The sequence below is a fragment of the Dryobates pubescens genome, chromosome 2 (genome assembly GCF_014839835.1).
Source record: "Dryobates pubescens isolate bDryPub1 chromosome 2, bDryPub1.pri, whole genome shotgun sequence".
In the NCBI taxonomy this organism is placed as follows: Eukaryota; Metazoa; Chordata; class Aves; order Piciformes; family Picidae; genus Dryobates; species Dryobates pubescens.
The window spans coordinates 33,162,763-33,180,082 of record NC_071613.1 but is presented as its reverse complement, the minus strand read 5'-3'; the positions used below and the strand labels follow the sequence as shown (position 1 = coordinate 33,180,082).

General features: G+C 39.0%; 1 protein-coding gene across 8 annotated transcripts in view; it reads left to right on the top strand.

The window, feature by feature from the left end:
• The window catches only part of MAP3K20 (mitogen-activated protein kinase kinase kinase 20), an 87,382-nt gene that overhangs the window by 23,573 nt on the left and 46,489 nt on the right, over positions 1-17,320 (top strand). For all 8 annotated transcript variants that reach the window (XR_008462932.1, XR_008462931.1, XM_054174408.1 and 5 more), the window contains 6 exons: positions 4,695-4,782; positions 8,866-8,967; positions 9,726-9,791; positions 10,691-10,719; positions 10,841-10,978; positions 16,852-16,938. Coding sequence is in view for 6 of the 8 variants with exons in the window: in XM_054174408.1 (XP_054030383.1) it covers positions 4,695-4,782; positions 8,866-8,967; positions 9,726-9,791; positions 10,691-10,719; positions 10,841-10,978; positions 16,852-16,938 (510 nt within the window). In the remaining 2 variants the exon portion in view is untranslated. The remainder of the gene's footprint in view (positions 1-4,694; positions 4,783-8,865; positions 8,968-9,725; positions 9,792-10,690; positions 10,720-10,840; positions 10,979-16,851; positions 16,939-17,320) is intronic.

The following is a 17,320-nucleotide window of genomic DNA, read 5'->3' as shown; positions in this document are numbered from 1 at the left end:
TCTCTGGACAGATGTTCTTTTGCAGATCCAGCTGTGCTGCTGGAATAGGCTGCTAACCCAAACCCTTGATCACTTCTCTTGACACCAAGTGTGAGTGTAACAACTTTCTAACATATTTCAAGGGAGGACTAGAGTAACTAAAATATGCTGAGTCGTGTGGTCTTTGCTAACTTTAGCCGCCTCGGGATAGGGAGCTCTAACAAGAGCAGCTGCGGCTAGTATCAGTAGCTGGTAGGCAGCAACACAGCTGTACGCAAAGTGCTGCTGTCCACATCCTTACTGCCTTTGTGGCTGCAATTAAAGATCTGATGATACTGCCTTGTCTGCATTCCTGAGTAATGCCAGCTCAGCATCAGGTGGCTGTTGCCCACATCTGCAGTCCGTGCTGACCTTGAAGATCTCATCAGAGCTAAGCTGTGTTTGCTGTTCTTGCTGCACTGCCACTGGATGGAGCAAATGCTGTCTAGGACTTGTAATCCCAGTGAACTGAGGTTTGTGCTGTTCCACACAAGACCACACTGTCCAGGTAGCTTACTTTATCCCCTCATATGCTGCTGGATACAAGCGAAATCTATGTTAGTGGCTTCTGTTCCATAGTGGCTGAACACAGACAAGGCCTAAAGGAGGATCCAATTTTCACCTGCTGAAGATACTGAGGGTATGAGTATTCATACATAGTTGTTGTATTAGAATATTAAGAGCAGTACTAGCAGGTCTGGAGGCAGCTGTAGGGCTGTCAGTCCTAGATGATGTAAATGACATTTTCACATGTCAATAACCAGAGATTAAACAGACATAGAAATAAATTAGCCTTTAAGCACTGTGATCAATAGCATGGTTCATAGGACAGAATTAGTTTGTATACTGAGGGATTACCTGAGTTCCTAAGTCTTTTACTGTAGTTCTCTTAGGAATTGGGTTTGATGTACAGTTAACACCACAAGGCAATAAGTGACAAAATGTTTTTAATGTATCTTGCTCTGACCTTGGATTTCATGGTAGTGGTTGAATGATGTAAACAGTGGCTTAGGTTTGTTTAGACTTCTGAATCCTTTTACTTTTAAGAAATGACATCTAGTCTGCAATTCCATTCAGCAGGACTCATGAGAATGATGTAATTTCACCCATACCTGTGGTTAAATTGCAGAGTGAATGGTTTAGCATGGTTAGATGCTAAACTAGTACTAGGCTGTGACTACATTTGTCATAGGAGTAACAATAATACTTAACTCCACCTTGTGCATCTGACTCCACAGCATGGTGTTTGTGTTTATATGTTTGAAGTGTGCCATTCTTTCAGCTAAACAACACATTCTAGTTCTGCTTTCATCCAGCTTTTAAAAACAAAACAAACTAAACCTGTCTTTCACACACACAAAATATATTGAAGTAACTGAAGACTTGTTACTTATCATCAGCGTGGCTTTAGGAAGAAAACTGATGCTTGTTGTTAAATTCCGTAAGATAGACATTAGCTTTACCAAAGGAACTGTGTCGTGCCCAAGCCAGTGGGGGCTGGGTTTTTCAGTGGCTATTAGGCAGACAGGCGCATGTCAGAATATTCTTCCAAACATTTAGACGTTCTGCATTTGAGTATGAGTTTGATGCCTAAAGAGGATTCTAAATATTCTTGTAAGGGCGTAAAAAACCTTTGAAATACTGGTCTTTAACCACTCGTTTGTAATTTGCTATCTGAAAGACAGTCTTTCATTGAAATATGGCACCTTCTTGTCAAAAAAAAGTACAAAAGCTTCAAAGATCTGGATTGACTTGCATCGGGTTCTCACTGTAAGGAATAAGTGTCTTTAAATTGGCTAATAGAGTTCACAGCTGATCTATAGCAACTGAAAAGAGCAAAACATGAAAGGAATAGTCTAGAATTGCTAGTGCTAACAACAGCAGAGTGATTAAAAGTGTTTAGAAAGGATTTCTTTCAGAAGTAATAGACCTTAGAAAGAGTTAGCAATTTTTCTCCTTCATGATTCTTAATTTGGGATATCTGTGAGCAATTAGTAGGTGCCTTTCCTTGTTCTTACCTGGTGGATTACTTTGGTGTCTGCTAAATCCCAAATCAGAGTGTGAACATCAATGTGAAGGTGATGGTGTTAGCCGTGACTGATGCAGAATTTCTTCATACTCCTGGAATGTGATTTTATTGTGTAATATATTGTAAATAAAATAATCTTAGAAAGTAATTACTTTTGAATCTCCACATAATAAAAGCACTGTATGTGAGTATGTCTGTGGCAGTGAAGGACTAGTCCTCTTGGCCCAGTGATCCTAGCTTGCTTATTGTTCATTTCATGGGAACACTGGGTGATTGGTAGGCCTGGACTTTGCTGGTGGTGTGGCTGCTGTGCAGCCTTTCCTGTTGTCCAGTGATTCTGGTGGGCTTTTACCTGATCCAGCAGCATCTTGTGTGAGATGGAGGATAGTCACTGGGTTCTGCACATTGCTGCAGTAGAATAGGGAGCTATGGCACTTGGATATGTTCATCATGTGGCATTTTCAAATGTTCTCCAAAAAGAACAAAAGAGCCAGGACCTTAATACACTGTACCATGGGAAAAATTAAATGTGAAATAGGTCCATTTAATTCTGTTGGCCTGAGGCACATATATTGTAAACAGCAGCAGGTGGTATGCACAGTGCATCAAAGACATTGATTTGTAAGAACTATACAAGAAGATAATTCTATTGTGCTCCTCTTGAGCAAGGTCTTAAAGAAAAGATAGTCTAAATAGCCTTTCTAATGTTTGTGGCATGGTATTTCTATCTCATTTCTAACATGCATGTAGGCAGTCAAGGAGTTACCCAGCAGTAATGCTGTTCGGAATTAGAGGATATTCCCTGCTTTAGTATTTGCTAAAGAAGATAAAAAGATAATCCCAAAGTTTTTGAAGTATAGGGGTACTGCATGTGCTAGCCCACGGAGATGGAGTTTTGAAGGACTAGGTAGTCATCTGCATCCTCCAGGCTACTGAAGGAGTTTGAAGATCCAGCTCCTGAAACAGACAGTGCTGCCAGTGCTAGAGACCCCTGCCTTGGGAGACCTATGGGACTGCAGCTGGAGGGCAGAGCTCCTTCTGCCAACACACTGCTTGCTGATCAGACAGATCCCTTCTCAGGTCCCTTGACTGTCTGTAGGAGGGTTGCTGTTTACCGACAGGTGCGTCTTCCCACGTTTACTTAGATAGCTGCCAATTAAATTGTTTTGTGGACTTAAAGTCTGCTGGATGCTTTGCTGAAAGTAGCATATATTCTGCTATTATGAAAAAGATGACTCACTTCAGGGTAACACTCTTTGTCTTGCTGAGCAAGTTAAGCAGTATGAAGAACTAATGCAACCCAGGTTAAGTTCAAAACTATAGTTAAAGTTTTAATCAAATGTGTATAAATGTTGGTGCATCAACTAAAGATAAAGGTCTTCATTTGAAACTGTGTTGAAGTTACTCAGAAAAGGCTTTAAGCAACAACACCAAAAAACTGAGCTACCTGACACCTTTATCTGTGATCATGGTTACACACATGTATCATGTACCAGCTATAAAACATAGGCCGAACAAATGCCGTTTTGCTATGTCTGTACATACCACTGCTTTCTGTGTCAACACTGCTATTGTCTCCTGTTTTCTATGAAGCTACAAGGCTACAAAATAATTTAATTGGCAACTATTTAAGCAAATGTGGGAAGACACCTGCAGGCAAACAGCAACACTCCTACAACCAGTCAATAGATCCAAAAGGAAATCTGTCAAATCAAATACTTTTGCTAAGTTCAGAGGAACTAATTATGATTTTGTCCTTGTTAGATACTCTTGACTGGTATAGAGTTAACACAGTCTCACAGTCTTAAAGTGGTGCATTGCTGTAGAGAAGAATATTTTTTATATATATAAAAATAATGTATAAAATATGCCATCTGTATTTGCATAATAAATATGTGTAAAAGTTGTCTAAAATCTTTTGAGTATTTATTTACTATACTACAGATGTGAAACTGTTGAGAGACCTTGAAAGAGATACCTGACCTTTCCTGTCAAAACCCACAAGGACTATGTCTTAACTTTTGTGGATACATTCTAATTCTCTTGCAGTCTCTTTCTCAAACGTAGAAGCATTGTTCAAGTGGAATTTGAAGGTTTTGAGTATTTACCCAGAATTTTCAAACATCTGCAGTCTGCTTTGAGGAGCAGTTTCAACTGCACTGCTGGTGATTTGTCAGTCTCAAGCACGCTTGCTGTGTGCGTTCAAACAGACTCCACAGCGCATGCCTGGGAACTCCACGTTTTCAGTAAACATTGGATGGAGCTGTGTGTGCATGGTGTGCTCTGACAGCCTGCAGCACTGGGCTTGCTGAACCCAAAGTACTTTGTGCATAAACAAGAAATCTGGATAGGACTGCTGCAACTCGGCCAAAAGTTCCAGGTCTTTCTTTGAATAAAGTTTTCCAAGGCCTTCAGTTTTTCCATCGGCTTAGCTTTTACATCTGTGCCTTGGCCATGAAAGAATAGTTTGAAAATTTTTAGGGTTTTTTCCCTGAACATACAAAGTATTCATAGGAGGTTTTCAAATGCCAAGCATTTTATACCAGCTTGGGTATAAAATAAGCCATCATAGTAAATGCTTCATTCTTAGTTGTCTAACTTGTTCATTGTTAATTGTCTAACTTCTCTGCTTGTTTGTTTTCAACAGGCAGAAATACTCAGTGTGCTCAGTCACAAAAACATCATCCAGTTCTATGGAGCTGTCATTGAACCGCCAAATTATGGCATAGTTACAGGTAAGGATTTTTTGAATGACCTTTGTTTTGATTCTGTAAAACTCCAATGTTACAAGGTATTAGCTTTATCCAGTGTCAATGTTCTGGTAATTGTTCTGTCCACTTTTGAATGTTAGAGTGCTTGGCACCACCTGCCTCAGTGTAAATTGGAGTGCTGGAGGTGGGAACTAGGCTGGGAGTGTGGTAGCGGCACAGAGGCAGTTGGAGCCTGGGGCATTCTTAGAGCACAGACTCAGACATCCTCTGTGCAGAAGCTTTCACTGTGTTCTCTTACCCTGTTCTCTGAAGTGCTTTTCCATTTTAACTGATCTGTTGACACAAGTAGAGGTTTTCATGATAGGAAGTTCTGGCAAGTTCTGTGAAAAGGGAAGGTCTGCCCGGAAAAGAACAGTACCATGAATTCTGCCTCTACTGAAAACAGGAGAATCTGCACTGGGAACTTCCCAGCTGTGGGAGGAGCTTGAAATAGAGTCATTAACCCTCCTAAGACAACTCCTTTTGTTCTCAGGAAACTAGTTTTCATTTGTTCCAGCATTCCTAGAATTGTACAGTGGTTGTATTTTGTGGCTTTGTTTTGGTGTGGTTTGTTTTCTTTACCATCGCTGTAAGCTTCCTTCTCTTATCATTGGATTCAGTCCAGATATAAAATTACATAACAGGTAATGTAATTTCTCCCATTCCTATATGGGAGAAACTAGGTAAGGTAGTAGTAGAAAATAAACCCAAAGCAAAGAGCAGTGTTTGGAGAGGTAAAAACCATGGAAGCGTGGGTTAGGAGGCATGTTTTGGCATGCTGTAACACTTCAAAGGGTTTGATGCAAAGAATGGTCTTTGCATGTGGCGCAGTCTAATACCAATGTGAAACACTGCCATGAAGTTTTTATTAATTCTCAGATGGTGGACAGACCTGTGAAAAAAATTCTGTTATTTCTACCTATCTCTTAGACATCCTAATGTCACAGCAGATGGCAGTGTAATGTGGTGGGAGCACTGATGAGGTACAGCACTGTTCAGAGTCTGGGGAGCTTTACTTGCAGGAGTATCAGCCTACTGGAGGTTATGGTGTTGCAGTCAGTACTCCAGAGGTGTGTGGGGATGACCACAGTCTACACCATTTAAGGGGATCCATTGGTGACAGCATATAGATAGGAACTTGAATACCATCTTGAAGCAATAAAAATAATAGAAAACTAATAAATCAAGTTATGTAATTTTACAGTAATTTATAATGTAAGTGTAATAAATGTAAGCCAGCAAGCATAGTAATGAAGGAGATGCACAATCAGGAACTCAGTAATGATGCCTGGATCAGAAAGCCCTCAGTTTCATCTCATGAAAGGTCAGTGCTCAGAGGACATTTAACCTGCTTGCCAGTCACAGGACAGACACCAGCTAAAGTAGTCATTGGAATGAGGATTCTTTAACCATGTGTGAGAAAGAGACTATGCTGTGCAGTCCAACTAGTGTGTTACTCAAGGAGCTCTGATTCCATCTTGGCTAAAGAAAATAAAGCTTTTTCTAAAAAGCTGTGTTGGTTGTCCCTGCAGCTTGTAAGGAGACTGGAGTCCCATGGGTTGGAAAGGAAGCAAGGCTCCATTTCCCCACACCATTTTCAAATGAGAGAATGGCTACTGTTAATTGCACTTGAAATATCTTTCAGAAAGATTTTTCACTTTCTGGATGGCCTTCAGTGTTGCAGACAGTCTTTAGTCAAAGATCCATTTCTTATGAGAAAAATCCCAAAGAAGAAGAAATCCTGAGAAACTGTTTCTTCAGAGTGATGGAGATGAGGGTATTCAACCAAGCATTGGCCATGTACTAAGTGTTTAGCTGCACATAAAGTCTTATGTGGGATTGTCGAAGAGTTCTCCAAGGAAGGCTACATCTGCAGGGAAAACACATTTCCCTGCCGAGATGTAAGTGTTAGAACTCATCATCCCACTTGGCGAGCTTCTAACAGGGATCACATCACTTGATACCACTGGCCATCTTTTTCAACAGTCATCTCCATGCAGCTCTTTCATATCTGTTTGTGTTTTTTTGACTACAGCTGCCTCTTCCCACAAAGTTTTCAGAGTTTCTGCCACCTGATCTGCACAGAAATGTAGGATGTATTCCATAGGCCATCACAGTGTGGGTCCAGTCAGGCATTTAGAGCTTTTCTTTCTAAAGCAAGTATCTCTCTCCCATTTTTGACCGAAAATTATGCTCACAATATGATTTCCAAATCTGTAAGTTCCAAATAAAAACCTGTGGCACAATAAATAAGCTGAAGAAATACTAAGGGATCCAGCTTTGTAGATTGAAGTTTGCTTGCCTCTGTTCATACAGAGTGGCAACAGGCTTGAATACTGAGTTGTCCCTGACCCTGGTGGATCAAATTGTGCATTGTAAAGGCATGCAAAGTGTGCAGACAACCTATTCCTGAAGAATCCATTTATAAGACAGATGATGACATCATGGGTAAAAAAAGCTTATGTTTTAATGAGGAAATGTGCAGGTCAGCAGCTTACTCCTCTTTCGGTGACATCAGAAGCAATATTTCTGTCTCCTGCAAAGGCTCCTTTCAACAGGAGATCCTGCAGTAATGATCCAAAACTAACTTGACTGAGTGTGGGGCTTTCTCCCCGTTTCCTTTAGTGCTGGAATCTTTTCATATGGCCTACTATGTTCCAAGCTGCAGATTCAGTCTTGTCCCAGAGTTTCCTTCCCCATGCATTAGTCTCCCAGTGTTTTTGATTTCCTCAATGATAAGCAATATTTGGTGGAGTTTTTTAATGCATTTAGCCTATCATCTACCATTCATTGATTAACATTACAAGTAGCAGCAATTTGGATATATTTGATGTTGGCCTTAGAGGAGTGATTTTGTGGCTTCTTTGAAATAGCTGAAATTAAACATGTATCAGCTGGGTTTGCAACCTTAGGTATGAAGATTTGGGGAGTGTTTTAAAGTAGGTTTTCACAAACAACAAAAAGGCTTGAAGTTGCTCCTTGAATTTCCTTGGTCTTAGTGTTACTTTGGCTGCACTGGGTGCCATGTGCCCACTCTGTCCTGACAACCAGATGAAAGAAAATGTATTGAGTGCTTCAACTCCTGAACCTCGTGTTTTCAGTGAAACATAAATGAATAGTAAATAACCATAAAACCTATTTAATAAATACTCAGCAAAGGAGCTACAGCTTTTAAATGGCTGAATGTGACCTGCAATATATAGAAATCTGGCTTTCTTACTGCAGGGATAGACCTCTAGTTTCATTCTTACAGTTTTTTCATGAACAAATTATTTGATCTGTTACTTTTTTTGTAATTTTTTTTTTATGGGGCAGCATTTATGTGCAGTACTACTTGCCAGTGGGATTATCATCTGTCTTTTGAAACAGTAAGAAGGATCTGATACCATCAAACTCATTAGTTCACTGCTCTTCTGATCAGGAGCAGCAAAATCACTGTTAGGGAAAGATGTATTCTTCCAAATATGGGAGAATTTCAAGTTACATAAAAGTAGCACTATGGAGGTTTCAATTATCTGTGGTTTTACACCTAAATGTGTGTAGGTGTAACTAGCTTGTTATTCCAGTTCTCAGTCCTGTGAGCTCTGACAGCTGGACTGGATTCCAGCTGCCATGCTTGCAAACAGCAATGGGCCAAAAAAATAATCTTTGGTTGCTACTAACGTAACCCTGCTGTGGGTTTCTGTAGATGTAGTTGAGAGAAGTTAAGAAAAACATTAATGGATCCTGAACAAGAAACATGCAGAACTGGAATTTGAGCTGCTTTGTCTGAGCTTCCTTGAGGTCAGGCTTTCCTAATGCCTTTTAATTTTATTGTCTGTTACTGATATTTGATATCTGTTATTGATACAATGGTTATACTTTTGTTTGGTTTTTTTCCCCTTAGCAGTAGATCATGTCTATGTTGGGATAATCAACATACTACCACTCTCCTGCTGCAGCACTACTAATTCTTTGTCATTAAGCTAGAGGCTGACTACTTTCTGGAACTGGGATGAGTTTCAACGATCTTTCAGTTTAGCTGCAGTATTTTCAAATGTCATGTGAGTTTGCTTTTTTTTTTAACAGAGTATGCTTCTGCTGGGTCACTGTTTGATTACATTAACAGTAACAAAAGTGAAGAGATGGATATGGATCATATCATGACCTGGGCAACTGACATAGCTAAAGGTAAGCATGATGAGCAGCGCATTACTGTCCTACACAGACAGCAGTGAAGTGTACAGCTGGAGATGCTTTCCCTATGAAGTCAGGAAAGCCTTCCTGTACTTCCTTATTCATATTGTAGAAAACCCCCAAACATAACAAAAACAAGCACCAATCACTATGCTTTTTTAATATGTCCTTGGTTATTATGAATCTAAGATAATTTCTGGAGTGAAAAAGGCTTCCGTGAGCCAGTTTTTCTTCTGGCTTGCCCCTAACTCCCAAGAGGATAATTTTGCGGATGTAGAGTAATTATGAGGTAAAGTGCATAATTATCCTTACATTTCATTTGAATTGGGATGTTTAAGGGCTTATTCTCAGCAAACATACTGAAATTCTTCATATAATAATGCAGAACAAGCTCTTTCATCCTTTGTGTGCTTTGTGACCACACAAGAATTTGTGTAAACTAATGAACAAACAGTAAATTCATATCTTGGCTTCCCTGTGTAGACACCACCTCAGAGAAAATAACTAAGTATGACATTAAAAAGCATTATCATAGCCACATAGATGCTCTGAGAGATATGTGAGCTTTGCTTAGTGTCTTTTACCCAAAGTAGGTTATGGGAAGCTTTGCTTCTCCTGCAGTGTTATCAGTATGACATACAGGTATGCCAACTCCTAATAAGTACAATTAATGGGAACCAAAAAACATGACTGTTGACACATGATGGCCATGCTGAGCCTGCCTAACTAGATTGTTCTCTTGTTTTGTGCAGGAATGCATTACTTACACATGGAAGCTCCAGTCAAAGTAATCCACAGAGATCTGAAGTCCAGGAATGGTAAAGTGGCAAAACTGAAACATTCTGGTTTTGCTGTTACCTGTCAATGTGATGTTTAAATCTGTACTTGAGCTTTGTGAGCATGCAGAACTAAGTAATGCCTTGGCTGTCATCAAGCTGCACTTGTTGATGCAGAGAAGAGCATGTTCCCTCCTCTCCATCCTGAGCCTGTCAGCTTTATTATGGTCCCTGACATCATTTACAGCACAGTGAAGGGCTCTTTCACGTTTTGTCTTCCTGACCATGATAGTACCCATCTTATAAGCTTAACTCTTTTCCAATGGAGAGAGGCTGAGTACCAGAAAAGGCTGGCAGACACCAGGCACAGTAGACCGGATAAGGCCCATTGTTTCTTATCTGAAAAATCTTGTCTTTACTGTTTGGGTTCTGACAGATATTGATGCACTCAGTGTGGAGCTGCATTAGTTAGTCTGTACTTAATAAGCATTTATGAAATTTCCTGAACATTGCCTTTTAGCTGAAAGTTTGGCTACTAGTAGTGGGATAGAAGGGTCACAGATTATAATTATGGATACAGGGAGGTAATACTCAAGAAGAATCTCGATCTCACCTCAGTTGTAAGTTTTCTCCTTTTGTTGATGAATCTTTCAGAGTGCTTCTTGTTAAGGCTAACTACATTGAGAAGAATGGTCTCTATTTTAGCTATAGTTATTTTGCTCTCTTAGAACTCAGTAAGGCCTGGAAGCTCTTACATTTATTCAGAGACTTGCAGATACTCAACAGATGTTTTCTAAAGCTTCTCCAGGAAACCAAGACAGTTGTGCATGTTCAGGTGCTGGCTTACTGCATTTTTTTGTTGTGGAAATGTTTTGTGTTTATTTTTCAAAGCATTTAAAAAGCATTATTGTAACCTTTTTTTTTTTTTCCTTCATTCTCAGTTGTTATAGCTGCTGATGGTGTGTTAAAGGTATGAGTACTTTAGTTCTTTGTAGAGTCATGTTGCTACTTGACTTTGATGTTTTGACACCTAATGAATGAGGTTGATACTCTAATATCTGGGGCTTTGCTATTTGTTGTTTTTTCCCCAGATCTGTGATTTTGGTGCCTCAAGGTTCCACTCCCATACAACACACATGTCATTAGTGGGCACATTCCCATGGATGGCCCCCGAAGTTATCCAAAGTCTCCCAGTGTCTGAAACATGTGACACGTACTCATATGGAGTGGTGAGTGCCTCTCGTCTCCCTGTGTGTAGTAGTATGACAGAATTTGTGTGATGCAGGAATAAAAATTCTCAACAAGGGCAACAAATGACATCCCACTTTTTCATGACTGACCCATAATTTATAATTATGTGCTTGCCAATCATAGGATGATGGAAAGAAAGATAGTGTCTTGCATGTTTAGTAAGACCTTTGTCAGATTAGATTAGCAGCATGCCAGTTTAGGAAGTGCATGCTTTACCACAAGTATTCAGCATACATCCACAGGCTTGCTGGAGCCACTGAATGATCTTTGTCATGAACCTCTACTTGTGTGTTTTAGTGGAAAGAAGAGAAAAAGGTTGTATGGCTAAGGTTGTGTAAAGATTAACTGATTAGCATTCCACTTTCCATTAAATGAACTGTCACTGATTTGATATTAAAAAGTATGCTACTTCTCCATGCTTAATTGCTTAAAAGACCCTTCTATCATTTGTTGTGAGAACAGAGATTGTACCTCTTGTGGAGGAGGTAGAGGCTCTATCTGAGAGTATAGAAAAAGGCCATCATGGCTTTGCCATTTTTCTGAAGAGGAAACAATCAGTTATAGTTCATCAGAATGTCAGGTTTGTGGGTACAGTAATGTGAATTACTTCACTCTGTCCACAGTTTAACTTGGTTTTGCTGTGCAATACAAAATAGGCTAGAAAAAGACCTAGTGGTCAGACCGATTGTGTGTCTAGTCTCATAGCTGTTCTGTGACAGAGAACAGTAATAAATACTTTGGAGGAAAAAGGAAAGGAAGTGGGGTTGTAGTTTCCATGCATACATGTGTATTAACCATTTTTGCTGTTGTATTCAACGGTGAGTGGCAGAATGACAAATTCTTTCAATATCTGTCAAGTACTGCCTCTTTCTGTTAGAGCTGGGAGGATATATAAGTGAGGGAGTAAGAGTAAGCTAGCATTTATGGCCATACATAGCTAAACTGATGTCCCAGTGGAAGATAACAGAGAGATGATGTGGCATCATTTACAAATGAAAAGCCAAAGGTTTGCAAAGGGGGTGCGGGAGGGAAGCCTACATTGGCAGATTTAAAATCCTTGCTTGCTTAACTGAACTAAGTCACAAGCATCAGAGAACACAAGCTAACAAATGTAAATGTTAGTGTAAACTGTTACTGGAAGCAATCACTTGTTCACTGAAGGGAAACATTCCAGTTTCAAAACAAAGCAAAAATATTAGAGGAGAAATTCCAAACATGGTCTTAATAGCTCAAACTGCTCACATAGTCATCTTGGTGTAAATCGACTTTCAGTAACATTCTAGAATTGGGAGAAGGTAAGAAATTATGTAATATTTTATCATGTCAGGTATTACCAGAGCCTTGGGAACAGTATGTTGCACATAGTTTATTTTTCTTTGTCTAAAAAATAAAGCTCCTTTAACAGCTCTGTGCTTTGAGGTAAAACTCAACTACTCTCTGGATGAAAACAGTTTAATGTTATTAGAATATTTTAATATGGTTATGGATCTATAGTGCCACCTTAGTATGCCTAATAATACTTGACCCTCATTTTTTAATATATTGGTTTTGAGATGATGTCTTTTATTGTGGGTGGAAGCTTATGAATTCATAAGCACTTGGGAATGAATTAATCTTTTTTGTAACTCCAGTCTCAGAACAGCCTTGTTTTTAGAGGAGATGCAGGAGGAGAAATGAAGAATGGCAGTGGCTCAAAGTCTCCATTGATGAAATTGCTGACATAATGGGGTTACACCAGTAAGAAATTGTCCAAATATAATATTGAAAGTTAAAATCTCCCTATAGCGTTAGGCTTACAGAGAATTAGTTGAGAGACTGAAAACAAAAAATCTTAGAAAGGATATTTTTGTCTCTTCAAATTATTATCACCTGTAAAAACAAATTTTAAAGAATCCCTTTTCAAAGTGTAACATTTGCCAGCAGCTTTTGTGTTAAGAGAGACAAATCTGATTTTCTTCAGTTAAAGTCCTGTTAACAAAGAACAGAATCCTTTCAAATGTAAACTAGTAAGACGCTAGGAATAGATATTCCATTTGCAATATTTGTCGCCTTCCCTGTGGTTTTCTTTTCTGCCTTTTTTTTTCCTTTTTTTTTTTTTTTTCTCTTGACTTGCTTTTCTTTCTATGAACCAATCTGTGATTTTAAATATTCTGCCAGGAACTTTTTTCCATGAAGTGTCAAAGTCTTTCTGCAACCTTAAAGGTCTGAGCTGGCCCTCAGCTGAAATGAATTTTCCTCTTTGTGAACAAATGCCTATGTGTTTATAGCTAGTGTTCAGATTGGTTTGTCCTACTCTTCATGGATGGTTAAACAGGTCTATATATTCTCTTCAAGATAATATGTAACACTGCCATGAAATGCTAAAGTTAAACGTTCCAAGAGATTTATGACAACACAAAGATGGATCATGCACTTTCCTTCTGCCATGCTGTGATTCTCTTTTCTAATCCATTTCTAAATCTGTACTCTAAACAACAGATAACAAGTGTTACAAGTGATCAACCCAGAAACTGACTTTCATGTCATTGTTTGTGTTGCTCAAAAATGGATCCTTGCTTTTCTTCCAGATAAAGAAGTGTGTGTAGAATGACACAATATTCATTCTAAAGCTGTTTTGAAATCATGAAGATACATGCTTAGAATGTGTTATCCTTACAAAATAGTTTGCAGTGTAGTTCAGTGTGTGTGCATCAGTATAAATGTTTTTAATCACAGAAAGCTCATACAGTGTAGCTGAATTAGTTTAAGAATGACGAGAACAAAAAAGTAAAACTTAATTTGCTATAGGTAGCAGAGAGACTGCCATTAAATGTAGCTGCTCTTATGAGCCTAGCAATAGTTTGTACAGTGCTTTAGCTATGACAACAGACGCTATTTATAGCGGGAATGTTGGCCAGCTCCTGGGGTTATCCCTTACTCTTTCTGGAAAGAATTATGAGATGTTTAACTTCCACTTGGATCAATGCAGAGAAGACTGACCTAAGGACAGTACAAGAGTGCTCATGCTTTACTTCTGCTAATTGTGATTCCTACTCTCATCTCTGGATCACCTTTTCTACCAAGCAAAACCATTTCTTTCAGTGAAGATATTCAGAGCGTTTGGTTTTTCTCAAATGACTCATTTGGATATTCCCTATCCTGTATGACACTTTGAATCTTTGTTGGCTTTGACCTGGGGTAGACATGCAGGAGGTTTGTTTTGGGTTCTTTTTTCCTTTTTGTTGTTGTCCCATAGTTGAGAGGATAGGAATTGAAATGCACAGCTGCTCTGACAGAAGCAAGTGTATGAGCTTTTTCTGAAGACCATATAAACCATGTGTAGGATTAACATGCATGCATTTGGCTCTCCTTTTGTTTCTTTGTATGCAAAGAAGAGCTGAATGTTCTCAGAGGGCACAGCTTACAAACCACTACATTAAATGGACTTGCTTTGTTTTCCATCATTGTGTCTAGTGTGACTATTTCTCAGTAAGCCCCTGCTGCTCAATGACAGAGATGTGATGTGATCGGGAAAGCAGGTGATACTCACCATCAGAGATGGGAGGGGAAGTGAACCATGCCAGTCTCGATTAAATTACAACAGAAATAGAAGATAGAATGATTGCATATGACGTGGGCTTGAGAGAGGCAGTTCTGGAAATGAACAGTGTCTCTCACAATAGAGAGGCTGGAGTAGGTCAGGTTGATGTGCTTTTTTTCTGCTGCTGAATGACCTTGGGGACAGAAAGAGACAAAGAGGAATTGTAGAGGATACCTATTTACTGCTTTTTAGAAGACTGGTAATGTGTCATTGTAGCTGATGATTCAGGGTAGCTAAGTCATGAAATGAGGTTGAGGCTTTGTCAACACCATTGGCCTGAACATGAAATTGCATTGTTTGAACATTTTCTAAAACTCTGTAAATAAATACCAGGATTCCTGGCACAACACTACAATATCTTCTACTTCTTTTACTATTAGTAAAAATAAGACATTAAGAAAAATTGTTCATATTGTGTCAGATTGCTGTTTTTATCTTGAACTATGTGCAGTCTTGAAGTGTTTTAAGGTAGCACTGCTGGTTTAGGAAGGCAGTGATCTGTACAGACAGTGGAAATAAATACTAAAAGCATCATGATAGGAACTCAGTGGAAAATGTTCTGCACAGACTTATGTGCATGAATGAAACAAGACCATCCTTACAATTTACGGTCTTCTGAAAGAAAGGTAGCAGAGCAGTATAATTTTCCTGCTCAAGGCTCTTGGATACATTTTACATGTTTCATAATGTTCTTTACTTGGCAGATGTATTTAGATACTGTTCTATCTGATGTGCAAACTTGAGTTTCTTCCCTCTGGTTTCCTAGTACAGCCATACAGATGAGGTGGTTCTGCAAGGCTGCTCAACTGCATGTTTGATTTGGTCCAGAGTCTGAGTGTTTTGTACACTGATCTTTTTGTCTGAAGTATATAGCACTGCTAATTTTTTCCTTCTCTCCTAGTTAAATGTCCTTCACTACCAGTAGAGAGATGATAATTAGAATTACAAATTGGGGTGCCTGTTTTGTTGGTTGTTCCCCCCCCACCCCCCCCCAAAGGAATTAATTCAGGCAAACAGGAGAGCTAAATACCTCTTATGATGGCAGTTTCCCCTCACATAAGAAATATATGGGGAAAACTCTTTTACTTTACTTTTCCAAGATACCCTTACCTTTACTAATGAGTTTTCTGACTCAGGCAGAATTATTTAAATAGGTCTATTGATTAAAGGACCTTGATTAAAGGTCCAACTCTGCTGCATTTTTTTCTGCTTGAGAAGCATCTGCCAGTATTCTTGCATTTTCCTTCTAATTACCTTGATAGCTGGCCAAAATCCATTCAAAATGATGTAGCTGGAGTAAGCTGGGTACTAACCAAAATAGTGAGGGTGTAGAGACTTGTCTAAGGATCTTAACGCATTACATCAGATCCTATGTAAATGATAGGACTTTGTTGGTATATGAACAGCAGAAAAAGTTTGTATGTGGATATTTGTAACAGGATATGTATAGGAGGTGCCAATCACAAAAAAATAAATGTTCACAGGTGAAGGTACAAAGTGCCTGTCAATTTGGTTAAACTCCAATATGTAGTCCCAATGGCAGAAAAGCAAGTTGGATGCACTGACTTGAAGCCTTTTTGGTGATGCCAAACTCTTTTTCTACAGAGTAGCTTAGATTCTGGGGTACTGTGCTACCAAAATGCTAAGAGCACATGAGATCAGGAGATCTTTTACTGTCTGAAAGTGCGACTGTAAGAGATTGAAAACAAGAGAGTAATTTTCTATCTGTTGTATACTGTTTAATATAATCACATACTTGGAGATAAGCACTTACAGTTTTGCTTGCAAAATTCTATTTAACATTTTCATATGAGTAAGATACCTTTTGGCTTGTATCTTGACTACTGGGAAACAGTATATGCAATCGTATAGAAATATTTTTAAATGCAAAATGTCTACAAAGTAAAGATATGTCTAGTTGGGACTGAGAAGCAGAGGAGGAGTTCATTGTCTTCCCAAGTCTCAAGTGCTAAATGTGAGCTATGTAGCGTACTAAGAAAGTAAAAAGCATTTTCTATGACTCTCAGAAAACTGCAGACGTTGGACCCCACACAATCCAGTTTTTCATCTGGGTTTTCTGTAGAGGAAAAAGCAGAAACCTTCAAATTAATTTAGTGAGAGGATCTTGCACACAAACACTGGTCCAAGTTCCTGCAAATGGAAACTGGTTGCCTGATAATTGGATACAGAATAGTGCTGTATCAAGGTTTAATAATGTATTTAAAATACAAAGTACAGAAATAAAAATTCTTTTCTTTTTTTCTGTTCCAGGTTCTCTGGGAGATGCTAACAAGGGAGGTCCCCTTTAAAGGCTTGGAAGGATTACAAGTCGCTTGGCTTGTAGTGGAAAAAAACGAGGTAAGACTACGTTTCTACATTCAGGTACATAGATCAGAAAACAGTATTGGGGTTTTGCAAAAGACTTTTTCATCTTCTTCAAATTGAAAGTAAGTTCACGCGTATGGAAAGATTAGCAGTAGGAGCTAACACAAAGGGTCAAAGTGATGTTATTCCTCATGAATGGACCCTTTACATCTAATTGTTGCAGCTTCACGTCGTGATGCTGTAGATCAAAAATTGTACAAGTACTGTACTAGTTTCTCAGTCTCAATTGTAAAACCTAGGGGTTTGTTCTTAGTGATGAAAGAAGCCATTGCGTCCAAGGTAGGGGAACAGTTTAACTCCATCTCCTGCGTTTAGGACATCTTTTTACTGGCCGGGAGTTGATATATCTGTAAGA